At 47.9% G+C, this 26,674-nt stretch overlaps 7 protein-coding genes across 7 annotated transcripts; 3 read left to right on the plus strand and 4 right to left on the minus strand.

The window, feature by feature from the left end:
- Positions 1-90: 90 nt before the first annotated feature.
- B0J16DRAFT_336308 (chloride channel) lies at positions 91-2,407 on the minus strand. Its single transcript, XM_046127196.1, has one exon. It carries the CDS (start codon positions 2,372-2,374, stop codon positions 146-148), a length of 2,229 nt encoding a protein of 742 aa, XP_045987881.1. The 5' UTR covers positions 2,375-2,407; the 3' UTR covers positions 91-145.
- Positions 2,408-4,871: 2,464 nt separating this feature from the next.
- B0J16DRAFT_412505 (uncharacterized protein) lies at positions 4,872-5,914 on the minus strand. The gene has a single exon (XM_046133313.1). The coding sequence runs from the start codon at positions 5,870-5,872 to the stop codon at positions 5,060-5,062; it is 813 nt and encodes a 270-aa protein (XP_045987882.1). The 5' UTR covers positions 5,873-5,914; the 3' UTR covers positions 4,872-5,059.
- Positions 5,915-8,134: 2,220 nt separating this feature from the next.
- On the plus strand, positions 8,135-12,695 carry B0J16DRAFT_283826 (CHAT domain-containing protein; the record flags this gene model as incomplete). The annotated part of the gene is made up of 2 exons (XM_046124003.1): positions 8,135-10,630; positions 10,724-12,695. 2 exons carry the CDS (start codon positions 8,135-8,137, stop codon positions 12,548-12,550), a joined length of 4,323 nt encoding a protein of 1,440 aa, XP_045987883.1. The 3' UTR covers positions 12,551-12,695.
- Positions 12,696-13,873: 1,178 nt separating this feature from the next.
- B0J16DRAFT_336315 (uncharacterized protein) lies at positions 13,874-16,322 on the plus strand. Its single transcript, XM_046127197.1, has 4 exons — positions 13,874-14,166; positions 14,233-14,248; positions 14,321-14,338; positions 14,421-16,322. Exons 1-4 carry the CDS (start codon positions 14,082-14,084, stop codon positions 16,186-16,188), a joined length of 1,887 nt encoding a protein of 628 aa, XP_045987884.1. The 5' UTR covers positions 13,874-14,081; the 3' UTR covers positions 16,189-16,322.
- Positions 16,313-17,803, minus strand: B0J16DRAFT_370009 (uncharacterized protein). The gene is made up of 4 exons (XM_046130328.1): positions 17,474-17,803; positions 17,172-17,419; positions 16,786-17,068; positions 16,313-16,696 (listed from the first exon to the last, which is right to left on the minus strand). The coding sequence occupies exons 1-4, from the start codon at positions 17,517-17,519 to the stop codon at positions 16,443-16,445; spliced, it is 831 nt and encodes a 276-aa protein (XP_045987885.1). The 5' UTR covers positions 17,520-17,803; the 3' UTR covers positions 16,313-16,442.
- Positions 17,804-19,392: 1,589 nt separating this feature from the next.
- On the minus strand, positions 19,393-23,960 carry B0J16DRAFT_87428 (WD40-repeat-containing domain protein). Its single transcript, XM_046134614.1, has 3 exons — positions 23,454-23,960; positions 21,791-23,399; positions 19,393-21,736 (listed from the first exon to the last, which is right to left on the minus strand). The coding sequence occupies exons 1-3, from the start codon at positions 23,870-23,872 to the stop codon at positions 19,568-19,570; spliced, it is 4,197 nt and encodes a 1,398-aa protein (XP_045987886.1). The 5' UTR covers positions 23,873-23,960; the 3' UTR covers positions 19,393-19,567.
- Positions 23,961-24,209: 249 nt separating this feature from the next.
- Positions 24,210-26,198, plus strand: B0J16DRAFT_87432 (uncharacterized protein). Its single transcript, XM_046134615.1, has one exon. It carries the CDS (start codon positions 24,421-24,423, stop codon positions 26,056-26,058), a length of 1,638 nt encoding a protein of 545 aa, XP_045987887.1. The 5' UTR covers positions 24,210-24,420; the 3' UTR covers positions 26,059-26,198.
- The last annotated feature ends 476 nt before the right edge of the window (positions 26,199-26,674 follow it).

Raw genomic sequence — 26,674 nt, forward strand, 5'->3', positions numbered from 1 at the left:
CAAGTTGCAATAATGTCAGCAAATAGAAAATGACGCCATCTCCACTATTGATGAACGGGCATTCTTCTGTCCCCTCGGCACTATAATGCTCTGTAACATTCTCTCCAACTACTGAGTATTTTATATACTATTATTCAACATACAGCTACCTGAGTCTGTCTAAAAATGCCAGTAGGTGTTTGGTTGAGATGATTCCCAATACTGTAGCTGTATCCTCCTGAGTAACGACCAGACAGCTGACGCCCAACTTTCCAAGGAGCTCCACTGCATACTCCAGAGGTGCCATGGACGGAATAGTTATGAAGCTCCTGTCGATAGCCTGCGCTAGGCTGCCTTCTAAAATACGTACCTCAGAAGGCTCCGGGATATCATCTCTTTTCTCAATCGATTGGAGTACATTGTCCAGCTTGTACTGGGAGATATATCCATGACAGATCCCCGATTCGTGGACAAATAAAAGCCCCGAGTCAGTACAGCCTCTGTTCTGAAGTTTGGACAGTTTACTTCGAAGGACTGAAGTGGCAACTCGATAGTTGGGTCCAATGGATACAATCGCGTCGTCGACTACATCGTTTGAAGGGAGGAGAATAGCAACTGTCGCGCTGCCATTATCGTCCCGGAACTCCCTAACTTTCTTGATAGCACCTTCAGCATCCAGGAACGGGTGTCCCTGCAGATGCTGAGCCAGATCATAAACACCATCAGCGCTGATAGCATCAGCTACCCACTTGGCAGTCAGGATGGCAATCATGAAGGGAGGAATGAAGTTGACCTCTCCTGTCAGTTCAAACATGATGACAGCCAAACTGACAGTCATTCTGCTGACACCAGCTAGAAACGCTGCTGACCCAACCATGGCGAAGACACCCGGTGAAATGTCGGGAACAAGCTGGCCGACCGTGCGACCGAAAAGGGCACCAGCGTCCATGGCGGGGATGATAATACCAGAGGGAACCTTGCAACCAAAAGTGATGGTGGTTAGAAGGAGCTTGACGAATGTGCCAGAAATGAGCCACACGTAGTATGCTCCCTTGCCAGTAAGCTTAGCTTCCTGTTGGCAGATCCAGTCCTCTTCGATGTCATTGCAGTCAACCAGCAGTCTCTGCATGACAATATCTCCAGTTTCTCTGATCAAGACGTTGGGGAACTGAAGCACTGCGGTAACTAGTGTAACGAGTGCCAGCTCAAATACCGGGCTATTCTTGATGATAGATATCTTTCTGAATGACTTGGCCCAGAGGAAGTTGGCTCGGCAGAAGACTCCACCAAATATACCACCACAGATTCCAAGGATGACAAAGACAAAATAGTGGAGAACATCATAGTTGACGCCGTAATTCGTCTCGAAGAGAACAAGCTTGCCTGTTCCAGTAGGATTGAGTTCTTTCAGGACCGCCGCCGCTACAACAGAGCAAAGACAGCTTCTCCAAAGAACTCGACGAGGGAAGTGGGTGCTGATCTCCTCATAACTGAACAAAACACCGCCAATCGGAGCTCCAAATGCAACAGATAATCCGGCTGAACAGGCTACACTGAGCATCTCCCTCAACTTCCGCTGATTGTTGGCGTACTTAGGAAAACAGATGCTGACGAGGTATCCGACACAAGCTGAGATGTGTACGAATGGTCCTTCCTTGCCTAGACACATGCCAGTTGCGACAGCGAAGGTGGCTCCAACGGCTTTGACGGTAAGGACTTTAAGGTCAAAAAGGTGAGGGATGGAAAAGCCTGAGAGAACTGTCTTGATCTCGGGTATGCCACTTCCTGCTGCCATATACATAGTCTTGCCACCACATCTTGGAGCGCGATCTGCATTTTTGCTCTTCGAGTTTCCGTCTTCAGGAGCAACAGACTTCAATGTTGACTTTGTGGTCATAGTAACACCCCCAGCAATAATCCCAAACGCCAACGACATACCCACGTAAATGACATATGCGGAAGCATAGCTCTCTGTCCAAGGTTTCCAGCTCTGGCAGGTTTTTTCAAAAGCGCAGCATGACCGACGGTTGAGAAAGACGTTTCTGGTACAATATCCGTCTTTCCAATCCGCTGCTGTCTCAACACTGATGTCCACAACAGCCGCGACGCATGCTGTGAGAAGACCAATGGTAAATGCTGCGACCCATCCCTGCGAGGCGTCCCAGAGTTCAGAAACACGACGGCGGATTCCGCGGCAGCTGTGCAGAGTGGAAGGATCGTGGCTTTGGTTATCTTTTATGAGATCTTGGAGCCAGTCGATGGTGTGGTAATCATTGTAAATACCACATTCCACGGCGTTATTTGCTGACGGTGGGACGAGATGCTGGTTGGAGTCCATCAAGCGTGTAGTCTCATTAGGTTGATACACTTTCCCATTTTCTGATTCAGAAGCCATTTTGTACTTCACATGAGTAAAAACTGGTAATTAGCTTGGGAAATGAAGAGAAGTCCTCAAGCCCATTAATAAAGACCCAAAGACATGGAGAGATAAGGCACAAGTATTAATCTTGTCGATCTTTCCGAATTATGGTAAGCCCGGAGTACGTCTGACGTCGAAACATAATATCTCCGGTGCGCGTGAGAAAACAAGGCGCAGCGGGCGGCTTATCAGTAACTACTCCTCAGCGGTCAAGGCCAATGAAATGGGTGCTGGAGCGCTCAAAGCGGCTGTTTTTATTTTTCGAGATAGATGCAACCACAGGGAAATGTGGTACATCTTTCTGTTCTACGGTCGAGTATTGAACTCCATGAAGTCTTATTGCTACCTACTAGGAAGCGATTCACTGCCTTAAGGACGGATAGAGAATATTAGTATACATAAGAAGTTATTCCGTAGAGTTATAGACTTGGTATTTATTAAATAGATATAGATAAAGATTGAGTATTAGTGTCCGTAAGCCTGGCTCCGCGGAGATGTATATATTTCACTTGGGCATGACACTGTTCCCGTGACGGGAGCCTGTCACGCTCTTTATAAATACATCACATGCCTACGATCCACCTCGTTGTAGCGATCATTTTGATCAGCACTGCTCTTTGATTGAATCTCTCTCAAGTCACCTTCATTGCCTCAGCATTTACGGTATCTCAACTGTCCAACTATTAGCCTCCGCACATGTCGCTAGGATCTTCGGTCTCCAAAAAAGAGTTTCTGGTATTCGGACTTATAACTTCACTCAGTGGTGGTACAAACTTCATTGCGGTTCACAAAAGTGAGATTGTTGGAAAGTCAGAAACACCCCGAAATTCTTCGCAAATCCCCGCAGGTCTGTCTCACTGGAAAAGTCTTTTCAAATGGTGACGCACGACTCCATTGAAGAGCAAAAAAATGGCTATGGTAGCCCTTTTGTGGTTCTCGTCCTTTTTCGGCCATTCCGATGTCTTTAACGGCTGCGTTAATGATGAAAACCCATTCCAAATCATCATTATCCTGTATGCTCCTAGCTTACCCTACTGTCTTTTCAACCGCAATTATGTATTCCCGCTCCGCTCACTGACTTACTGTTTTAGGCAAGACGTTGGCCCCGTTCTAAATGTTCCGGCAGTCAGGTTTAAATGCTCCGGGTGGCTGCGCCCGGAACAACATACCAGCCAATCAGCGTGCTCGGAGCCTCCATTTGCACATTCGACCAGTCTAGAATCAACAATCATCTATTCAACATGACTTATGACACCCTTCTGAAATAAAAAGAAAAAGGCTGAGCCACAAATTGTCTTATCCGGACCAACCACATGTTTACGATGGCTGCGAGTAAGGCCTAGATGCCGCCGTTTTTCGGATCTCAGGTCATGGAGGACTTCCCTTACATATTTATTAAAGTTCGAGACCACCGGATGACATCGAATGACATCAAATTGCAAGCAGTAGCAAAGACGGTAAGCCCCGTGCTTACTGCTAAATGTTGAAAGAATTGGAATATTGTATGCGACCAAAACTGCTGAATACAATGTCAGGAAGGGCCATCATCCCCCTTCCGCAGATTTTCACCACAAGTCTCAACTTACTTCAACTACTACCAGCTTTACAGTAGATAGAAGCCCATCCCAGCACAAGTCCTTAGACGCAAAGAAGCTCAATTTAGAATCACAGGTTGAAGAAATAGCCTATCGGAGATTTTAAAATGACAAAAAGCCAAAGCCCCCACAAAGAGTCGCAAATGGGTCCACGCTCAACGACAACGTCAACCGCCACGACCACGATTTCTGCCCCAACTAAGCATGGACTTTACCAGGATTCAATAGAACCTTCGAATTCCTCCGACATACGGAAAACAACCAGCACCTCGTCATCGAATCGGCCTAAGAGAAAACGGAAAACTACAAATAACGTCACAGGCGATAAAACGACATTGGCCAGCACAGTTCATTCTCGTTCTAAGGACTACCCCGGCCTGTTAACTACAGAAGAGAACAACGTTGCTATAACAGCCTCAACACCAGCTGGTGCCCTTCAAACACCAGGTCCGAATCTGATAGACACAGGAGGGCGGGGGAGTACAGAAATCAAGTTGGACTATGTGGATGATGAGACGGTGATTAGAATACGTCAGGACTTGGTCCGACTAGGCATAGAACTGCGGGAGAATGCCCGCACGCAGATTCGCTGGATTGGTCAAGTGGAGGATCTTGATAAAGGTCATGTAGCCATCGATACAGATCCATTGTATCGCGGAGACTAGTTACATCTAATAATCAGTAACATTTGTAGATAGCTGGTCTAGAAGGATAGACTCTCGATCTGGTACTTGGACAGCGAATATACTTGCAAGGCTAGCCAGCTAAACCGACGAGCCAAGCGGACCCGCTGCACATTTGTGGAAATCACGCCTTTGGGCAATTTTTAATGTGCTTGACAAGCGAAAAGGCCATTTGAATCATGTACTAAATCTTATCCGGTAGTTTAATATAGCATAGATAGCCTGAATCTACAGAAAAACACGCCATTAAGGACCCTATGTCTAAGTCTTCTCTCCTGCGGCTTTTACGATCGTAGTGAAGGTAAATAAGTATTAAGCTCTGCTGTCTTTCGGTTTAAAGAACTGTCCAAACTAGAAAAGAAACTATCGGCAAGACTGCATGACTACTCAATCTCCTCCAAGACAACGTCATCAATGATGAAATCGGCATTAAACAGGTAGCCCTGGATCTGGATATTAGGCCCAGCATTCAACTGTTCCTGTGACCAAGAGCACATTATCTCTGCCTGGGAATAGCCGGCGACTTGAGCTAGTCGGGTAGAAGACGGCAAGGTTTGCCACCCATAGCCACACATCAAGTTCAAGCCGAAGCCGTTCGATGGTGAGAGAATGTACCAGGCTGATAACTTGTATGTTTTCCCTGCCTCAAGGGTTGACGTGGATATATCCTGTTTTATTCCCAGCTTGGAAGGGATTGATGATGGTGCCTTGCCGGTGAAGTGTCCAGCTTGGGAACCTGAATGGACACTAGAGGTAATAATCTCCAGGGTTCCTTGTGGTGAGACATTCACCCACGGGCTGGTCGTTCCATCCTCAAAACCACCGTTGACGGCGAGGTTGGGTGGGCCTTGTGGGAGAGACGTAGTAGTGGAAGCTTCAGCAGTTGTTGTAGGAGGCTCGACCGTAGTGGAAACGAAGGTGGTGGTTGGTTCGTCTGGAAGGGTTGATGTGGTTGCTTCGAGGGTAGTAGTGGGCTCAGCGCCTGATGTTGACACCAGAGTAGTAGAGTCAGATGTTGATTCAGATTCAGAGAGCGTAGTGGTAAATGTGCCACTTTCCGCTGAAAACGTGGTCGATGGGCCAATTTCAGTAGTTGTAGTGACAGTAGAGGTGCCTGAAGAGAAGGGCTTGCATGGTGAAGCAGCAGCAAGGTGGTACAGCGCTAGAAGCTGAAAGGCTGCTTGAGAGAACTTCATGATGCTTACGCCAGTGGGTGAAAGACAACGGAGAAAGAAGAGTTAAAGAAGAGGAAATGGCAATCTATTCTTAATGGTAGAACCATAACTCCATACTCCTATCTTATGTAATTTACTCTAATGATAGTAGTGAAGATGGCTGGCCTAGGCCTGTAAGCTATCGATTTAGCACATGAACTATTGAGCATAGCTTGGTGGATGGAACCCAATTGAAGCGTTCTCATTTGTGGGGATAAGTAAATAGGAAAAGAAAGCCACCAGCGTACCCTACTAAGCTTATAAAAGAAAGCGGTCGCCTTAAGTTTAATTAAAAATTCCAAGTCTAAACTGAACTATAAAGGGAATCTTAGGAGTAGCACTACGAGCTGGACTTGTACAAGAATTGGGAGCTGCACTTGGAGCTGTCTTTATATAGGAACAGCACTCGTAGCTGCAGGTGCATTAGTAGTTGTGGGAACCTCCTCGGCTGTCGTTGTAGGAGCTTTGGCTGTAGTTGTAGAAATAACTTGTTTAATTGCCACATCGAACAGACTGTCCGCAACAGTTCCATCGAAGGAGCTGAATCCCTGACAGTTCCGCGAAGACTTCGTAAATGATATGGAAGCGCAGCTAGGTGTTGTAACGCAGAAGAAGACACACTGTTGAAAACTGTTTGCCGGTCTGTTTCCAATCGATATGCCGGTAGAGACACGAGAGTCGCAGGAGAGGTCAAAGGTCTGACCCCTGTCAGTGTATGGATCGATGAGGGTACGGCAGCCATTGGGCGCTGCAGCAGTCGAGGGAATGGACGTCCTTCCATCATGTCCATTTTAGATTCCGCAACGAAAGCGATTTTATCGATTTTGACTCCACGCAGTGTAACTGTAAGCTGCTGTTCGACCACAACTACAGGCCATCGCTGTAGTTTCTCCTCTCGTGTCATCTTAGTGTGTAACGGGCAAAATACACGATTCGCTTCATATCTCTTGTACCCAGTGATACGAAGACCGAGTGGTCGCCAGACACTCTAGTCAGGCACCCATGATGGAAGATCCTTTCTATTCAATTTGACAACACGAGAGCCCTCGCCACAGGATAGAAGATGAAGATCTTCACAATCTCGTAGGAGCTGGATTGCGGCATTGACGTACGCCCTTGCCGGACTCTCTTTGATCTCGTAATGTGGTTGTAACAATTGAGGTATTTTTCCAACTATGAAGAAACTGCTTGTTTATGTGCCGGATCGAAACTAACCACCCAGCCGTATCTTGGCTTGCTAAACCCTCTGACGAAGTTGAAAGTCGCGTGGTTACTCAGCACCAAGGATGGGCGACACTCATTACTCATGTGCAGCGTTTGAATCACCAGAGCGACTCTGTATCGTCTTACAAGACAATGCTAATCGCGCGACATGGCCACGGCGTCCATAATGATGGAATGAAGAAGTTGGGTCAGATGGTTGGACGGTAACAGGAACATTCATTGACAGACAGGACCCAAGAAGTTTGGTTTTAACATAGGCACACTGGTCAAAACTGCCTGGAGACTCAAACCGAACTTGGTTCGATGCAGAACTTGTTTCAAAGGGTGTAGGCTTATCTACGGAGACTATATGTCATCACAGAGAAAGGAGTCCAAGCCAGTTGTGAAAGAGAGTCTTCGACAGCGATCGACCGACCACACATGAGATAACAGAAGGCCCCGGCAGTGGATCCAAGATTCTTATCCAGATTACTAACTAGAACCTGGGTTTACTGAGGAGGATGAATTGTGGCGGCCAGACAGGTCTGAATCAACTGCAGAACACGTCTCTCGCTCTCAAAGACTTTTCGAGGTCATCTGGAGAGATGATTCGGGGTCATTCATCGCTTTGGTAACTCATTCATTTACCATCTCGACTATTCTCGAAGTCATTCGGGCGTCAAATTTTAGGACGGGCGAGGGGGCCATGATAGCCGTTTTGGAAGAACAGTTGCGCTGTAAGCCGCGAACAATTCGGTTCAGGCCCGAGCCTCATTTAGTACGTATCTGTTGGGTTGTCAATACACGTGCAGCAGTAAGCAACCTTGACAAGGATACTCAATGTCCGTGGTTGGGCGTTAACTGATTCGCTAGTGGTCAGTCTTGGCATGTCAGCAATTCCGCTGTAGGCAGCAACCTCCAAGATTCCAGCCTGATTGTTTTAATTTTAGCAATTCTCAACTAAACAAATACCGCAGCAATTATTTCTTTCTAGTTTAGAAAAGCCGAAAAGCACTATTAATCACTATGGACGAGTCAGAAATGCTACAACTTCACATTCGTATCTCTGAGGCACGAGAACATCTTAGTCACACTTCCTCTGATCACCCCGACCGAGCTGGACAACTATATGATCTTGCAACTCTGTTGAACGATCGTTACTCCTTCACTGAGGAGGACATAGATCAAGACGAGGCGATTGATTTGGCCAGGCAAGCTACAAAATATCCTTCATACCTCGACCACGACAGGGCAGAATGTCTGAGCTTTCTTGGACACCTTTCAGGTGACAAGTTCTCGAGGACAGAGGATATGGAGATCCTGGACGAAGCAATCGTCGTTTCGCAACAGGCGGTTCATGAGACTTCTGTCAAACATCCCAAATATTCTGAACGTCTATACGATATGTCCCTCTTACTAAATGAGCAATTCTCTATTACCAAAGAGATTAGAGATCTCAACAAGGCTATTGCCAACACCAAGCAGTCCATCGATAATCCAGCTAGCACGAATAGTGCCGACCGTATGGAGTGGCTGAACAGCCTTGGAGCCTTTCTCTATACTCGATTTATGTTTACGGAGTCAGCTTCTGACCTGGATGAGGCTGTTGATCTTGCCAAGGAAGTCATCAAAATCGTTCCAAAGGAAGACCCTGATCGACCAGTACTTTTGCAAAACCTTGCCCTTCGTCTTGACAGAAGATTCTCGATCGCGGCGGACATGCACGATCTGGATACCGCAGTGGATAGCATCAAGGAAGCCATTAATTTAACGGCACTCGATGATCCAGATAAGCGCGAGTATACTCACCAACTGGCAACCCTTCTCGGTAACCGGTTCTCGAACACTCAAGAAGTATCAGACCTTGAAGAGGCGATTTCAAGCACGAGGAATGCTCTGAAGATAGTCACTGGTCTCGACTTGGAGAGAGAGTTGTTCGAGAGTCTCGGTTCGCTGCTGGCCACCCGATTCTCAATACTGGCTGAGACTCGAGATATAGACGAAGCTATCACTATGGCAAGAATGGCACTTTCACTAGCCACCACCAAGGATCCAGAAGAAGTACCCGATTTGGGACCAATACTGAATTCTCTCAGTATATATTTAGGTGATAGGTTCTCTCAACGAGGTGTCACCGCAGACCTTGACGAAGCAGTTGAATTTGCACAAGAGGCAATCAAGGGAACCCATTCTGATGATCCCAGTCGACTGGAGTATATGGGCACTCTCAGCGTGCAGTTGAGAGATCGGTTTTCTAGTACTGGAGCTATAGCGGACCTGGAAGATGCCATCAAGACATCAAGAGAAGTCGTCAAGGGAACTCCAGAAGATCATGCTGACCGACCAACACGGCTGATCACCTTGAGCAAGCTCTTGAACGACCGTTTCTCTCATTTGGGTAAAGAGAGAGACATCGAGGAATCTTATGACATAGCTATGGAAGCCATTACACTTGGGCCCGATGACCATGCCGATCAGGCTGAGTGGCTGGACACCCTAGCAGCCTGTTTGGGAGCTCGACATACTGCCCAAGGAGCCCTTGAAGACTTGGAAGAGGCTATCCATATTAGCCGAGAAGCAATCGCGAGAACGCCCGATGGTGATTCGGAATATGCTACGCGATTGAACAATCTCTGCGTTTTACTTGGCGACCGATACGCAGCTTCAGGCGACGTGACGGACCTTGAAGAAGCTGTACGGGTGATTCGAGATGCTATTAAAGTTATTCCTAATGACAGTCAAGACATTGGGGTCTTTCTCAACTCCCTCAGCGTTCGATTGGGCGATAGGTACGCAGCACGAGGAAGCCTGGCCGATTTGGAAGAGTCTGTCGCGGTGGCCAAGCGAGCAATCACATTAACCCCCGTCAAGAACCCAAACCGAGCTAGGTACTTCAAGAATCTCAGCCTTCAGTTGGGAAGGCGTTTTGCAACCGTTGGGGAGATGGAAGACTTGAATGAGTCGATTGAGGTGGCAAGAGACGCCCTTGAATCTACGGTGGAAGACCATCCGGACCGGCCGATACTACTGCATAACCTTGCGTTGCAGCTTAGTACCCAGTTTTCACGCACAGGATCCACAGAAGCCTTAGAAGAGGCCATCAGCCTTGCAAGGAAGGTCGTTGACATAACCTCCGACAAGCATCCCGAGCGGGCAGCACAATTGAGTACCCTCGCAGTGGTCCTGTGCACTCGATACCAGCAGTTTGGCGCCCTAGCAGATCTTCATGAGGCCATTGATGCTTCTAGAAGATCTGTAAAAGCGACATCTGGTGGCAATGCGAATCGGTTCCTACGGCTGAATAACTTCAGTGCTCATCTATACTATCGGTTCAGTCGGTCTCCAGATTTGGCGGAGGGTATGGCCGACCTTGACGAGGCTATCGACACTGCGAGAGAGGCGATAAAAGGATGCCCCGACGGTCATTCTGAGCGACCCAACTTGCTGAGCAACCTTGGCGTCCAGCTCACGAGCCGATTCCTGAAGACTAACGACCTAAAGGATCTGGACGAGTCCATTGATATGGGCAAAGAGGCTGTGAAGATGGTCGATGTTGGCTACTCCGAGCGACCGGCATGGCTGTTCAACCTGAGCCGTTCTCTAGATCACCGATACATGTACACTAATGAGTTGGATGACTTAGAAGAGGCCACAACAGCTGCCAGGGAAGCGGTAGAGGCTACCTCCGATGACTATCCTGGTAGAGCAGGGTTACTAAATAACCTGGGACACCATCTCGACTCTCGATTTCTCCATACCGGCTCGGAAGAAGATAGGATGGACTCCATGCGCTGTTACGAAGAAGCTTTGATGTCTACAGTTTCTCTTCCTACCTATCGAATTTTCGCCGGTCGCTACCTTCTTTCGACTCCAGATATTCTTCGTCGAGGACAGCGAGCTTACGAGATTGCAAAAACAACCATTGATCTGATTCCTCTATCGGCACCCAATTCACTAGCCTCAACTGATAAGAAAGTTATTCTTTCTCAGATCTCTGGTCTCGCCTCTGATGCTGCTGCTGTGGCTTTACACACAGGCCAAGGAGCTTCTGCTGCTATTCAGCTTCTTGAATCTGGGCGCGGACAATTGGCTGGTTCTGTCCGCGACCTACGGACCGATCTCTCCTCCATTCGGGAGGAACGTTCTGACCTGATCAAGTCTTTCCACGATCTCCGTACTATACTCGACTCCCCAGCCGACACGGATGGAATGGTAACTACTAATACAGCGTCTGGTCCAGCTCAAAGTCTTGGGGCGGACAGGCGTCATTGGGCCAGTCGGAAGATGGCGAGCGTTTTGAACGAGATTCGTACCATTCCTGGACACGAACGGTTTCTTCTACCGGCTACCGACGCCGAGATGCGTGCTGCAGCTGATCAAGGTCCCATTGTCATGATCAATGTAAGCTCTCACAGATGCGACGCGCTTCTCGTTGAGACAACTGGTACTCGAGCTTTGCTCCTTCCAAGACTATCCAAGGACGAGGTCACTCAACGAGCTCAGAATCTCCAATCTCTCGAAACGCTGGAGTGGCTCTGGGATGTTGTAATGGAGCCAGTTTTTAAAGCTCTTGGTCTTGGTAGACACTCGCCGGAACTTCCCCTGCCCAGGGTATGGTGGATCCCTACAGGGCCGCTGAACAAATTTCCTTTTCATGCAGCTGGTTATCACCTTGACTCTAGTGGTAGGTCCGCACTTGACAAAGTAATGTCATCATACGGCTCGTCAATCAAAGCCATCATCGATACCCGACGGGCACGTAACATAGCAAACGATACCAGGTCCAAGAGTCGTGTTATTCTTGTGGCTATGAACGAGACGAAAGGGCAGAGTTTGTTACAGTATCCAGATGCAGAAGCCGAAGCCGTCGAGTCGATATGCCACTTGGCTGGACTCCCAGTTCAACGCCCAAGGCCACAGAAAGCCGAGACATTATCAGCCCTTCAGGATTGCCGTGTGTTTCATTTCGCAGGTCACGGCAGCACGAAATCCGACCCGTTGAATAGTCTACTCTACCTCGAAGACTGGCAAGACCAACCTCTTACAGTAGGAAGCCTACTCGATACCAATCTCCGCTCCAGCGCGCCATTCCTCGCCTACCTCTCCGCTTGTAAGACGGGTGATAGCTTGGATGAGAAACTAGCCGATGAGAGTCTCCACCTTACAAGTGCCTTCCAATTATCGGGCTTCCAACATGTTATTGGAACTCTTTGGGAGGTGGACGATGCGTTATGTGTCGACATGGCTCGGATCATATACAAGGTACTGGGCCAGAGTGGGTTTCATGATAGATCCATCGCTGAAGCACTGCATCGAGCTACCTGCAGTCTTAGGCATAAATGGCTCGTTGACGAAAGGGCAAGAGCTGAGCTTAGAGGTGAACGGGACATTGTTTTGTGCGATGACAAGGTGGTCAGAACCCCTCTCTGGGTGCCGTATGTACATTATGGAGTTTAACTAAGTTGCTATTCGGGCCTGTTAAGGCTGCACAAGGAGGCGCTTATTGGGTTACAATGAGGGACAAATTTAGCATTGGCAGTCGTAGATCATGAAAGTGTAAATTGTTCTAGTACTGACAGATGAATGGTACCAAATGGCGCGGTGTCTTGATCAACCGGGTGGGGGCCCATGTGATGGATGATAGACGAATCAAAGCACCGCATTTGCTGACACCAGCAGAGTAGCCACGTAACTGGGACTTGTCAATCAGAGCGCTGCATTTGCTGCCATTCCTTTTGTGTGGACCCATTTTCCCCGACTAGTTCTGCTGAGTCAGCTACTCATACGCCCGCCCACTGGTCTCGAGTTGGGGAGGGAGTTGATAGAGACTTTCGGTTCGCTCCTGGCCACTCGATTCTTAATACTGGTTGAGACTCAAGATGTAGATGAAACTATTATACTTACAAGAATGTCACTTTTGCTAGCCACGACTAATAATCGAGAAGAAGTACCCGATTTAGGTTTAAGACTGAATTCTCTTAGCATTTACTTGGATATACTAAATTAACGTTATAAGAATGATGTTTTAGTACCCATACATTCAAAGTTAGTAGTAGAGATGTAGAACATTTCGGTCTGAGACGTTTTAAAAACACCGGCTATCGTTGCATGACGAGCACGTTTCACAGAATTAACATCTTTTTTTTTTCCTACACTCTCAGTATTTCCGACATAAGCACAAAGTCTCTTCTGAACCAGGTTGATAAAATCCCTTCGGCTCGTGCTTTGCATTTTCTGTAACAGTGTGAGGGCTTGAAAATCCCCACACAAGAGATTTTCTATTCAGTAAAGGTTAAATACGGTGTTTCACACAGCGGTAGCTAAATATCGCAACTATAGAAGAATAGTTGTTGTCAGCCCGCTCACCCTGTAGAAAGAAGTCCGCTCAAGCAACGATATTGTCCAAGAGTGAAGACCCATGACCATTGTTCGAACGGACCCAATCATATCTAGGTACCGGGCAGGGGTATCCTTGACCATATGTTTGCAAGCCGTTGAGCCTTAGCGGCAGCGGCAGGGCTCCGTCGTTTTTCCAACTCAAGTGCTGATACGCTCGGATCCGGGACGAGTACCCATCGCGTTCATGGGCTTGCAAAGAGATACGTAACCTATCTACCTGAAGCGAAGCCGTTGAAGTCCGACCGAGCCAGGTCGGCCCACCCTATTTTTATCCTAAATAGTGTCATAAGAGAGGATCTGTTTCCCCAGGATGACCTGAGGTGGAGCTGAGGTAGCGCTAAACCCTTTGTGGCATCTTCTCGCACCTGATCATGATTGGCCAGACGCAGAGATTTCAACACTTGCTTACAGTATGGGTATCCACATCTCATGTGCTAAATCCCATGTACTTGCTAGTCCTCACCAAAAACAAACCCATATTTAATGAAGCCACCGCTCGGGTTCTTCGAGCCCCAATGACGCGAGCCTTTTCCTCCTCCTAGTCCGCACCTGCTGCGTCCCATGCTTAGTGCCGCACTGCCCAGTTAACATGGTTGCCCACGAAAACTCAACGCTTAACCCCGGAGACCCCCAGCGGACCAGCTCCCGTCGCAAAAGTTTCAAGGTTCGAACAGGTAATCATCCCAATCGACCTGCATATGTGACGAGGGAAGCTCGCTAATCAGTTCCATGAGAAACAGGCTGCATAACTTGCAAGTAAGTACCACGACAGATCAGAAGCCCTGTCTGGGTGATGCTGCGCAGCGCCACTAACTACTAGTCCCTCAGGGTACGCAAGATAAAATGGTACGTCTAACTTTTGAAGTTGAGATATGGGTACGTTGACATGCCTGGAGGCAGCGGCTACTGACCTAAACTCCTTTTGCAGCGATGAGACACAGCCTGCGTGCCAAAGATGCACTAGATCTGGCCGCTTATGTAGTGGCTATAGCTACCTTGGTCCTCGGACAAAAGGCTACGATGGCATGCGCACCGAGCTGATGTTGCCAGTCTTGGCCATGAATTCCTTGCCACAGTTGAATGGACCCGATGAACAGCGGTCATTCCAGTTCTACCAGTTCGTCACTGCGCCGCACCTGGCGTCCGACCACAACTCTAGTTTGTGGACGGTAATGGCCCTGAGGCTTTCTCATACGCGCCTTTCAGTGAGGCATGCCATCCTAGCTGTCGGCAGTTTGCACGAGGCTGTCGCTCACGACGGTCCCCCAACAGGCCAGGGGAAACTTAGCAAGAAACAGGTGTTTGCGCTGCAGCAATATAACAAGGCCATCTCGCTATTGAGGCAGCAGCTGAACGACGAGGACCAACATGAGCCCTTTGTTCCCTTGCTCTTGTGTGCCTTGTTTGTTTGCATGGAATACATGCAGGTTAACAGGCAACACTCGTTCATGTATCTCTTGCAAGGGCGCAAGTTGCTCCACAACAGCACCTCATTAACCAGCTCCCAGCATGACCTCATTCGCCAGTCTGTTGCCCCGGTCTTCATCAGATCCTGCTTGGCGTCATACGTGTTTGGTGCACTACCTATGCCCATTCCTGACGCTTTAAACCCATATGTCGAAGTACCAGCAGTATTTCGTTCCGGATACGAAGCTCGTGATGCCTTCTACCCCATCCTTGATAGGTGCCTACGATTCCGCCACTTGTATAAATTGAATCGGCAGCGAAAAGATCAGACACTAGCAACCGACTTTTCTTATCGAGCCCCTGATCTGAATGAACCAGAGGCAGCGGTCTATGAAGATCTTGCTGTCTCTAGGGCAGAGCAGCAGGCCATCCTTTCCCGGTTATCCTCCTGGCACTCTGCATTTTCAGTGCTTGCGGCCACGAAGAAGCCGGATGCTTTCCTCTGGGCTCCTTCCGTGATACTAGTGCAGATGCTGTACCATGCATCAATTATCTGGGTCTCCACTGTCTTTGCAGAGGATGAGACTGACTATGATGCCTATGTTGGCCATTTTAGCGCCATGCTGCCGTTCTGCACAGCATATCTTGATGTTACCAAGTCAGGGGCTTGTAAGAAGCCGCCAGAGCAGTCTTCCACGATGCGGAATACGAAGAGCAACATACGCACCGCCGAATGGAGCCTTCCCTTTATGAGACAAGACGAGAACAAGATCGACTTTTCATTCGAGAGCGGCGTTATCATGTTCTTGTTATTTATTGCAGCGAAGTGCCGACATTCCCGCGTCAGGAATGCGGCTGTGGAGCTACTATTCAAATATAGCAAGCGCCAAGAGAACATTTCGAGCGCAAGCTTCACGGCATACCTGGCGTCACGCTGGGTGGAAATGGAGATGGCTGCAGTGCGGATTTCTAACCAACATCAAAAACCGCAAAGAAGGTACTCACAACATCCCGAGTTCGAGCCGGGACCAGCAGAACCGCCGTTAAATTGCACAGAAGGAACTCCAGCGAGGGGTGCGAGCAATATTGCGGTACCAAAAGCCGATGGACCCAGTGTTGAGCCAGATAACGCGGCGGCTCAATTTGGCATTCCCGAGCAATGCCGCATCTCTGAGATTCTAGTGGAGAGGGAAAATGACCGCTCGATGCGCTTAATATTTGTCAGACGCCACAACGCTTTGGATAATAGCATGGAGATATGGGATGAAGTAGTCCCACTCAATTCATAATTTCGAGTAGGCATATCAAAACACGGGGTTCTATACCACCCACTCCCAGCGCTACCCATCACTGCGATTCATACCACTGCTGCGGCTTCTTGAGTCGCTGGTACAACTTTATGCATTAAAAGCTTCCTAATCAGTACTCGACTTTTGAACCAGCAGACCAAGTGACATTAATGAAGTATGATTTGCTGCGTTGCGGTATTTCGGTCGGTACCTAGACCTAATGTACAAGGAAAAAGTTTTCCATACATGGTCGTTTACGCAAAGCCTGAAGTATGTCCGCCTTCAACTGCAAGACCATGACCAGTGATGTATCGAGCAAGGGGGCTGCAAAGAAATATGATAGCGTCAGCCACCTCCCCGGGAGCGGCAAGTCTCTTCATCGGGTTCTTGGTGGTTAGAGAAGCCCCAAGTTCTGCCGTGGCATCGGGGTGGGCCATGAAGCCATCCGTGACAGTATAGCCTGCCAGAAGGCTGTTCACGCGAATCCCTTCGGCCGCGTACTCGAGAGCTTCAGATAGTGGCTGGTCAGCTCGGTTCATCTCACTCAAAAGAAGAAGGGCAAGCTATTCAATGAAGGTGGCAGAGGTCAAGACTTACCTGCTGTCTTAGTCATACCAAGGCGACTCCAGGTCGTATGGCCATAGGACCCGCCAAAAGGCATTCCACCGAGAGCAAACTCAGAGGATACATTGACGATACAACCACGCTCAGCTTCGCGAGTGATATCAGTGAGACCCTGGAGGTCTTTCCGTGGCTGCTTCAGCATAACTTTAATCTCTTCTCTCGTACAGAGAAAGCTGCCCCGCGCGTTAACATTGGCTAATTCGTCTATCTCTTCAGTCGGGATATTTACGAATGGAATGAACTTTTGTGCAATCAGCTGTAACAGAGAATCAGCATCTTGTTCAAAACAACGGTAACTATAAGCAAAAATGACAGCCTTCGAGTCATAAAGGAGAATATATTAATAGCAGCGTACGCACCCCTGCATTGTTGACTGCATAATCGATTTTGCCAAACTTCTCAACAGCTTGGGCCACCAGATCGATGATGTCCTTCTCACGAGAAATATCGCAAAGTACAATCAGGGTGTCGAAATCCGGATTGGTGGCGACTGCTTTAGCTTTGGCGGCCGTATCTTGAAGCTCAGCTTTGTTGCGGGCAGATAGCACAAGACCTTTCACACCAGCTACAGCGAAGGCAAGTGAAGTAGCACGTCCGATACCCTTGCCTTGATATTTCTGTCAGTTACAGATTGGGATTTTCTAGTCAGGAATTGTCGTACTCGCTCCAGTTACCAAGGCGACGCCAGGAAGGTTGATGATAGTCATATTGACGTAGCTCGGAGGCTCAATTTTGCAATTGATACGGTTTAAAGACTTTGGTGATTTTGGATAGTTGTAGAGAAGGGTGAGAAACTTAAAGGTTCGTGGAATTCCAAAATTATTACTTTTTTTATATGTTTCCACTCAACTCCGTCAAGCTAGGCAAAGATGCAAGTCAACCTATTGCAGAATCCGACAAACGGCCATTCTAATCTCTCCGATGCTTATAAATGGTCGATTGTGTTCACACTCCACATAGTCCGAGGTGGAAGTCCGAGGGGAGGTGCATGAGACCTGCGACAATGTCGACGATGCTTACAAACATGTCAGCGATAAATGGAGTAATTTATCCTACTGAGGTCTAGATTGTTGTCAGCCCACAGCGGCGGTGAGTGGGCCTTGAAACGACTTGCAGTCGAAAGGGCCTGAAGATAATCATCGATCGGGCTTCCGCTGTTGCGACAGGTACCCCATCGAGTATCAAATAAGCCCCCAAAACACTGACCCAACCGCGAAGCATGGGATAGCTGCACTATTTCGGGATGGCGGTGCGCAAGGTGGGTGAAAACTGTTTGGCTGCAAGGTGTGGCTGTGCACTTACGAACCGTAACAGACTGCTTTAGAGTAGTTGGTTCTAAGGATACTGCCAGGCCACCCATATCTTCAATGAACGACTAACCACACTGCGACCCACCTGCTCACGCCCTGCTTGCGAAGGGGGAGAGAGAATGTGTATTGCGATGCCTGGGTTGTTGCACTTGGTCATAGAATCACCTGCGGCAAAGAGGCTGAGGACATCCGAGCTCACGGGTTCTCTGGCGACTACGACGCAGTTGCTGTAACCCTGGCGGAACTCGAGTCCGATTTAGGAAGAAGATATGAGGTAATAAAGTTGATCCGCACATGATTCACTTACAGCGCTGTCCGAGAACTTGCCAGACTGGGCTTAGTGAGGCTTACTCTTGCTCCAGCATCCCCCCTGTCCTTACATCTGTTTGGCCAGTGATCCGATAGATCTAAATATGTAAGTTGCCCACCTTTTTCATTATACGATCCGAGAAATTTCCCCATACAACCTAGTGCTCTTTTATAGTGAATTTCGGGCGTCCACCTTGCCATCGAAAGGATCCGAAAGCCAAAACACGGAAACACGTAAGCGCTACACCACGATGCCTCGTTGACGTAGTTGCCGTGTTCTATTTGGTATGATTCCACAAACGAAGGACTGCCGATCGATGATTGGTGGTATGAAGCTGAAGGTATTGAAACAGGCCCCTACCAAGTAGAACCATTTCCTCTCCAGTCTATCACATTTTACCCCCCTCTGATCGGCCCTACTATACCCTACCATTCGAAACAACTTGGTTGATGAGAAGATTGGGTTGGAGATAAAATAAGTGGTGAAGGAGACAGCCTAAGACGCTTGTCCTTGGCTTCCAAGGTGGGTCATCTATCTAGCCATCTGGCTTATGTATGTATATGTATCTGTCGTCCGAGGGCCATGGGCCCCGAAAGTCTCCTATACAGGGTATAGATAGTGTTAATAAACCCGGAATAACGTGTCTCATAGGGCCAGTAGGAAATATAAATTATTTACAATTCCTGCGCATTGAACAGCTCTACACAAAAGAAAGCCCCAATTCTCTCCCTTGGTGGAAAATACGAGTATTCCCCTTCCCTCCAGGTTTCAGATCGTTAGAATGAAGGTCTTAGGTTTAAAGTTTCAAGTACCGATGAACTCATCCAAAGATATAAACCCGAGAAGAAGTCTCATCTCAATAATGATCAACTTAGTTCCATACGAAATATTTCCACCCAGCACTAGATCACAATACAAAAAGCATGGAGTAGGAGAGTTCCCGTTGTGCGCTAATGTCTCCTCTATATGCCAGAGAATCACTGTGGCTTGTCTGTAACATAACGAATGTTATATTACTTGCTTCCCTTTAACTTCAACTTCTACCTTTTATTCTACTATAAATCAATCGGGTCTCATCACTCTATCCTATAAGCCAGATGTCTTGGAAGTCTGTATGCCGAGAGAATGTCTGTTTTCATCGCGGGGGCTCTCCATCAGGAAGCCTAAATATGACGAGTTTTCCTGACGTAGAACTAATTGCAACCGTAGATCCAAGTACTATCGAGCGGTGAGCACGATATGAGACCGGTAGCCAAAGAACTTTGCTTTCTTGCCACATGAGCCAGCATCGATCACCGCTCATATGATATCCACAGGAATGGGGAATTGGCACGTGCGTAGTACTGTCTCCTGAGAAGTTTGGGGCGTGAATACAGATAGAACCAGTGTCTGTAATTATATGATCATTTCCCGGCTCAAACTCAAGATGTGACGGTGAAGCGCTGACAGTGAGTTCATGTATAGGATGGCTGTATGCATTTTGCCACACTATAATGGTCCCAAAATCCGAGATGCCTGCCAGAAGCGTCAAATCGGCGGCGAATGCAATCGAATTGACACGATTAGCATCGCATGTGTATCTTTGTAAGCACTCGCCATTGTCAACCCGCCAAACTGATACCGAGCTGTCAGAAGGAGAAGCCAATGCGACTAACGTCGAGTCAAAAGTAAAGGCAACTGAGGTGGTTGGACCCATATTACCTTCCAATATTCGTATACACCGGCCATTATCTACCTCCCACAGCCGGACAGATCTGTCGTGAGAAGAGGACGCTATCAGTTTCGAATCGGATGAAAACACCACTGCAGTAACAGATTGGGTATGGCCCTCCAGGATTTGCGTACAAATACCGTTGTCAATGTCCCACAATCGAATGAACTCTTCCCACGAGCTGGTTGCTAGTCGTTTGGAATCTGTCGAGAAGGCCATTGACGTTGCGAAACGCACATGTCCTTCGAGCGTCTGTGTACACTCGCCGGTATTGACATTCCATAGCCGAACAGTACCATCGTAAGAAGAGGATGCTATAAGCCTTGTGTCGGGGGAGAATGCAACTGATAAGATGGAGTCGTTGTGTCCTTTCAGATTTTGTGTACATTCGCCATCGTTAGTGCGCCAAAGCTGCACAGCATCATTTGAGACCGATGCCATAAGCGCTCGGTTAGATGAGACAGTCCATGGTAACATTAATCCATCGGAACTATTCGAATTCCGAATTTCCTCACCGTCATAGACCTGCCACAGCCGTACAGTCTCATCCTCAGATGCACTTGCCATAAGTTTTGAATCCGGTGAAAAGGTGAGGTGTGTTATCCAATGAAGGTGACCGTTAAGCTCTTGGATACATTCGCCATTGGCTATGTCCCAAATCTGTATCTCGCTGTATATGGCTGTAGCCAAAAGTTTTGAAGAGGGAAAAAATGTCAAGGCTTTCACTGTAGCCTCATGTCTGAATATCTGGACACAGTCACCGTTGTCGACTCGCCAGACCCGCACAGTTTTGTCGTAAGAGGATGTTGCCAACAACGTTGAGTCGCGGGAGAACGAAATCAATGTGACTACGTCAGTGTGTTCACGGAGGTCCCATAATAGTTGGCCATTGGCAATTTGCCATATATGGACGATGTTATCGGAGCAAGATGCGGCCAGTCCAGATTGCGGTGATAGAATCACATTTGTTACCCAGCCTTCGTGTCCTTGGTACACTTGTGAAGGCCCTTCGTCGCCAGTTTCCCAGAGCATCACAGTCTGATCTTGGCGAGTACAAGCTATAAGATTGGAGTCAAACGAAAACGCAACAGAAGTCACCGAGTCGTCATGTCTGTTGAGTTCCTTGATGCATTCCCCACTGTCAACAGACCAGAGGTGGATATCACCATCTTGGGACACGGATGCCAATAATTTGGAATCTTGTGAAAATGTCACAGATACTATGGGTCGTTCATGGCCCCGAAGCTCCCACAAACACTGGCCACTATCGACGAGCCAAAGGCGGACAGTTCTATCGTTGGAACCAGATGCCAAAATTTTGGAGTCTCCAGAAAAAGACACGCACGTTACCCAGTTGTCGTGACCTTCTAAGACCTGGAGACATCCATCCCAATCGTCTTGCGTTTCCGGTACGAGTGAGAAGAGTTGCAGCATGTGGTGTTGGAAAAGCTGTCGTATGATACTGTTTTTCGGTGCAAATGCCAGAACGGAGGAGTATAGTTGAAGAGGGTGAGAGTCGATGATTGGCAGATTGGCAAGAATCAGCCGCATGGCGTCTTGTAAAAGCTGTGCCAAGTTTGTGCTTCCTTCTAACTTGGGCTTTGGTCAGCACAACATCAGCAGAGCGTTCTTTGCATGAGTGCTTACTGGAAGGATTGATTGCAAGTCTTGAATGATTTTTGGACCCCACGAGCTAAATCCAGTCAGGCTCAAGGCTTCCAGCCAATGCAGAAAATGTCGGGATAGGTATTTATGGACGTCTCCATCATCCTCAGGTATCATTCCTGCTTGGCGCATATGATAAGCCCAGTATAAGCAGGCATACCGTACTTCTAACGGAAGACACACGTCAACGACTTGCTGCTGAATTGAGAAACGGCTGGTCCCAGGTCTGTTGATGTTGCAGATATCCTTTCGCAGGTTTGTTTCCATCAGATCCAAACAGCGCAAGGCTATATAACGGTGGGCTTGTTTCGTATCTATCCAAAACCAGCTTCCTCTCTTTTCTGGGTCGATCAAAAAGTCGCGGAAGGAGGCATGGAATATCCTCACGGGAGAATCGTCTCGCGGAACGTCTAGAACTGAATGAAGCATGTCCAACTGTCCATCGAGACCATCCTGAGACAGCTCAAGCATACGACTAAGCGCACACCTTGGAAGGGGGCTTCTGAGAATTATAATTGAGCCTATAGTTTCTCTAAATCGGGTAATGACCTTTTCCTTTTGCTTAGTACCTAGTCCAAACAATACCTTGTTCAGAATTGGCAGATATGTTGCATCAAGCTGTGATGTCCAATTTTCTGCTTGATATTGTAAGACCTCTTCAAGCTCGTCATTGGGACTTCCTAGTCTCCGATCGGCGAGGAAACGACATACAGTGGCGGCGAAGATAAAAAGAGGAACGGCCATCTCTGTAAGTGTCTGGACTTTGAGCTCACCGGGCCAACCTGGTGGCAGCTGTCGATCTTTGGATACACCAACGTTGTAATCTATCCTGATTTTGGCTAGCTCATGGCTCAGAAAAGTAGAAATGTCGTGACCAATGGTGAGGCGAGGTATTTCGTGCAAGGTAAAACTATCGTAGGTTCCTTGAACTAAATTGAAGCTTGTTCGAATGTGCAGTTCAGGCCTGCTTGTGAGTAACACCTTTAAACGCGAAGTCTTGAGATGAGAGAACAAATGAATGACCAATTCAACATCTTCTTGCCGAACACATTCATCAATGGCGTCGATGATGATGACAATAGGGTTTGAGTTCTGGGGGACTTCAGTGGTAGAAGACGAAGCTTGCGCAATCAATTTAGAGAATTGCTCTCGTGTAGTCTTGTCAAAAATATGAGGATCAGAATCGATGGTGGCTTTAGTATGTAATGCGAGAGCAGGTCGGTTCTCAACCAACTGTGCACATATGGTTGAAACAAACTTTGATAAGCCATCCCGGTCGAACTCTCCTCTCTTGAAAAAGAAACTGGCACCGAGATGACCAGATTGAGCAAATGAATGGGCAAGTGTTCGAGCTACTGTAGACTTTCCAGTGCCTGCCATACCGTTGAGCCAGAATAGTTTCTGTGAGCTGGGATCCCTGACCCACTCGGATATCTGGTTAAGAAGGTCAACCCGAGTGTTCGGCAGGCAAGTTGGGTTGTGTTCCTCGGCTTGTGAGTCAAAAGATGCCCCCGCAGCTATCTGAAGTCTGCTCAATACCCATTTTTGATCAAGAGATGGCAAGCCAGAGTTAATCTCAAGAAGAAGAGCCCTAACGATGTGTTTAGCATTGGAAGCAATGTTGGAGGTATACATTGTGACTAACGTTTGATCGACTTGCAAACTCAGTATGATGATTTCCGTGTTCTTCCTAAGGTTACCGATGAATAAATCTACTTCTTTACTCTCGAAAGGCCATTTGAGAGCGCGAAGACCGATTCTGCTCATTGCTTTGCGAGACGTCGAAGCATGAAGTCTCTTTTCTAACATCTGGAGTTGTATGACACTGTCTTTCAGCGCACCGTTCAATCGTTGAGAGCTTTTGAGCTTTTCTTTATGTGCGCCTTCAAGTAACGGTTGCATATCGCTCAAAGCCCTTTCCAAGTCAACGGCTTCTCTATGAAGTCGTGCGATCTCAGTTTGAGCATTTTTGACTTCCTTGGCATACTCAAGGCACAGCAACCCCACCTTGGCCGACAAGTCGATGACTGAGAGAACGTTCACAGCAGCTCCAAATGCTTCCATGGTTTGCGCGATGGCCTGTGTCACACACAGAGGTGTTTGAAGCAGTAATGGACATAACGAAGTTGTAGTGGGGAGATAATTGTTTGTCTTACGGGGCATGGTATGATGAGGGGTTGATGGAGCAGTGGAGAATGAGTCAGCAATAACCAACCCGGTATACCCTTGGATGTGGGCCGACTGTGCTTACTTACAGAGGCTCCCAAGGCTCAGCAGGCGACAAAGCCTTGCCCCTTGTTTCCACCTCGGAGAATCCTTTCCAAGCCACTTCCTGCAACATGTCAGCTCCTGATTTGCTACCTATCGTTCCGGCAAATTACACTAAAATGGTTGTTCTCCTAAAAGGGCTATCTTTATGGCCTATTTATAGCTCACCTACACCCCACGCTTCGAGTGGTTGAAGCCATCTGAGCCTCATAAACCGGGCGTCGTGACTCAACTCCATTCTAACTCGCTTGTGGACTATGCACAGCTAAATTCTTATATCTTTATTTCCGTTATCCCATCCATATCTGCACGGAGACATTGAAAGCGTTGCCCCCCCCTCTGAAATGAGAATCTTCTCACAACTTCGGCTTCTGGGACTCCCTTCTCTTTTCGCACTTTTCTTTGGCGGTGTTACTCTGATATTAATTGGATTGAACGCAATCTCGGCCCCAGAGTTGAAGGGACGTGCCCGCTTTTCGACACAGCGCCGCTTTCGATGCGGCTCCCAGCTCAGTTTCCAGACCTGGCTAGCTATTGTTGGTGTCGGCTTTGGACTCCTCGCATATGGCTTTCAAGAGGCTTATTTCCATCTTTTTGACTGGTGGTCAAGTCGCCAAACGAGGCGTGAGGCTGGACTCTGTTATAGTCGTTACCTCAACTCACAACCCCGGGCTCCACTAGTTTATGGCATACGCGGGTTTCCTGGCTTCATAACTCTACGCTACCTTTTGTCATTGTTGAGCATTGCGGCGTCGATTGGCTACAAGTTTGGCATTTCCCAAGTGGAAATTATTACCGTCGAGAACCTCAATCAAGAACAGTTCAATGTCAGCCTTGCCCCAGTACAGGCGTTCAACGCTGGTACGCCTAGTCCGTGGTTGGGCGATGCACCACAAAGCAACAACAGTCGCGGCTTCTTTCATGACCACCTCAAGAGTATCGATTTCGATCATCCACCATACAGTATTACGATGACTAGTCTGGCAAACTGTACAGGCACCTTCCACCTTCTCGATGAAGGGCGCGTAGTCTCCCGCGAGATTGTATTGGTGGCCAACTTGACAGAAGATGAAGGTTCCGTCACGATGACTTCGAACCACGGTGGTTGGAGTCGAATCCAAACATCCAACAGGAATTGGTTCAACAATTCAGATCGCGCTGTGGTCGACTATCGGGCAAATGGCCCAGGGGAGGTCCAAATTCAGTGGGCACGCTTCGGGCCTTGGTACAACGGTACTTCCGAGGGTAGCCAGAGCTCAGAGCGCAAGCCCGTAGCGCGCCGCTTAACGTATCACCTACATTACGCTGTGGCAGAGATTCAGAGATTTGTTTCGGGTGGCGACTGCTCTCGGTTAGCAGAAAGGTATAGCGACAATATCAACTCAGGTTCTTTGACGATATTCGCAAACAACTACACTGCACCTGAGTTTAAGAGCACTGCCATGGTGCATTTCCAGAGCTGGGTTGATGCGGTCATTGACAGCGAAGAGACATCGGTGTTCGAAGGCGTTAGTGTTTTTGTGCGGGCTATGATGACGGCCGCTGTATACTCAGTTATGAACGACCATAGGTATCCAGCTATTGGAGTTGTTCCGTCAGGCGTGCAACCTTTCGGGCCTGAGTATACGTTCTGGGCTGATTGGAACTATTACGGCGATATTGAATATCCCTACTATGCTGGTTTTCGTACTTCGGAAGCCACAGGCTCTTACCTTGTGGCGGCATACATATTTTTGGTTATCGGAATATCTGGTGTCATTGTCGGATTTCTACGCATATACGCCGGTCCACCGACGTTGACGTCCTGGATGGGGCAACATGTGTATTTGGCATTAAGTGGTTCAGTGTCGATAGGAGGGAAAGCGGACTACTTGGCTACAGGGTACGAGGCGGCCAAAGACGGACTTGAAAACTTACGGCTACCGTCAGACTCACAAAGTCCTCTCAAGTACCAGGAACTTCGTACAGAGGAAGGCCACTGAGATAGCACAAAAGGGTAAGATAAGTCGCCATAAAAGCCGAACGTGGATTACCATCCGGTCAACCACCGCTTCGCGACGCAACACCCTCTTTTCCACCAATCATCCACAACTCTAGCGAATAGAAAGTTCAGGACATAGGATTCCATACGAATCGTGAATTACTCGCCTGCTAAATCAGGACATAGACGATATAATCAGGGCTGTTATCGTTCGCGAGGTAAAGACAGGAAGACAATCCTTGATCATCCCATCTTTCACAGGCCAGTTTGGTGATTATTTATGTTGCCTGTCAAGTTATTATATCATATTCCCGGTTCCAGTTTTGATGAAGATGTCAGCTCAGGTCTTTCATACTACGCTGATATGAGTAGCTTAGTCACTATTGAGACGGATTTAATTACGCATAATGTACATACAAAGACGTTACAATCATTTTACGTTGTGTCATCCACAGCAAGAATCATAGTTTATGGAAGTATATGGCTCCTCAAATCCTTATTTTTCTTGTTCTCTTTTTTCTTTCTTTAATTATCAACGGTCTCCCGCGTGTATCCGGAGCTGTTACACCAAAGCGTCGGTTACGTATGTGACCTCGGGATTCACGCCATTGACTACT

This window comes from Fusarium flagelliforme (assembly GCF_020744385.1).
Source record: "Fusarium flagelliforme strain FIESC 12 MPI-CAGE-AA-0113 chromosome Unknown B0J16scaffold_2, whole genome shotgun sequence".
NCBI classification, from domain to species: domain Eukaryota; kingdom Fungi; phylum Ascomycota; class Sordariomycetes; order Hypocreales; family Nectriaceae; genus Fusarium; species Fusarium flagelliforme.

Excerpts from the sequence above, each read along its gene's own strand:
- B0J16DRAFT_370009 (XM_046130328.1), bottom strand. The coding sequence starts at position 17,519 with ATGACTATCATCAACCTTCCTGGCGTCGCCTTGGTAACTGGAGCGA. Across the intron at positions 17,420-17,473 it reads CGCCTTGGTAACTGGAGCGA|GCAAGGGTATCGGACGTGCT; the intron begins GTACGACAATTC and ends AGAAATATCAAG. Across the intron at positions 16,697-16,785 it reads TGGTATGACTAAGACAGCAG|CTCTCGAGTACGCGGCCGAA; the intron begins GTAAGTCTTGAC and ends CACTATCTGAAG.
- B0J16DRAFT_87428 (XM_046134614.1), bottom strand. The coding sequence starts at position 23,872 with ATGGAAGCATTTGGAGCTGCTGTGAACGTTCTCTCAGTCATCGACTTG. Across the intron at positions 23,400-23,453 it reads AGTTTGCAAGTCGATCAAAC|GGCTCTTCTTCTTGAGATTA; the intron begins GTTAGTCACAAT and ends ACACATCGTTAG. Across the intron at positions 21,737-21,790 it reads ACTTGCAATCAATCCTTCCA|TTAGAAGGAAGCACAAACTT; the intron begins GTAAGCACTCAT and ends CCAAAGCCCAAG.
- B0J16DRAFT_87432 (XM_046134615.1), top strand. The coding sequence starts at position 24,421 with ATGAGAATCTTCTCACAACTTCGGCTTCTGGGACTCCCTTCTCTTTTC.
- B0J16DRAFT_412505 (XM_046133313.1), bottom strand. The coding sequence starts at position 5,872 with ATGAAGTTCTCTCAAGCAGCCTTTCAGCTTCTAGCGCTGTACCACCTT.
- B0J16DRAFT_336308 (XM_046127196.1), bottom strand. The coding sequence starts at position 2,374 with ATGGCTTCTGAATCAGAAAATGGGAAAGTGTATCAACCTAATGAGACT.
- B0J16DRAFT_336315 (XM_046127197.1), top strand. The coding sequence starts at position 14,082 with ATGGTTGCCCACGAAAACTCAACGCTTAACCCCGGAGACCCCCAGCGG.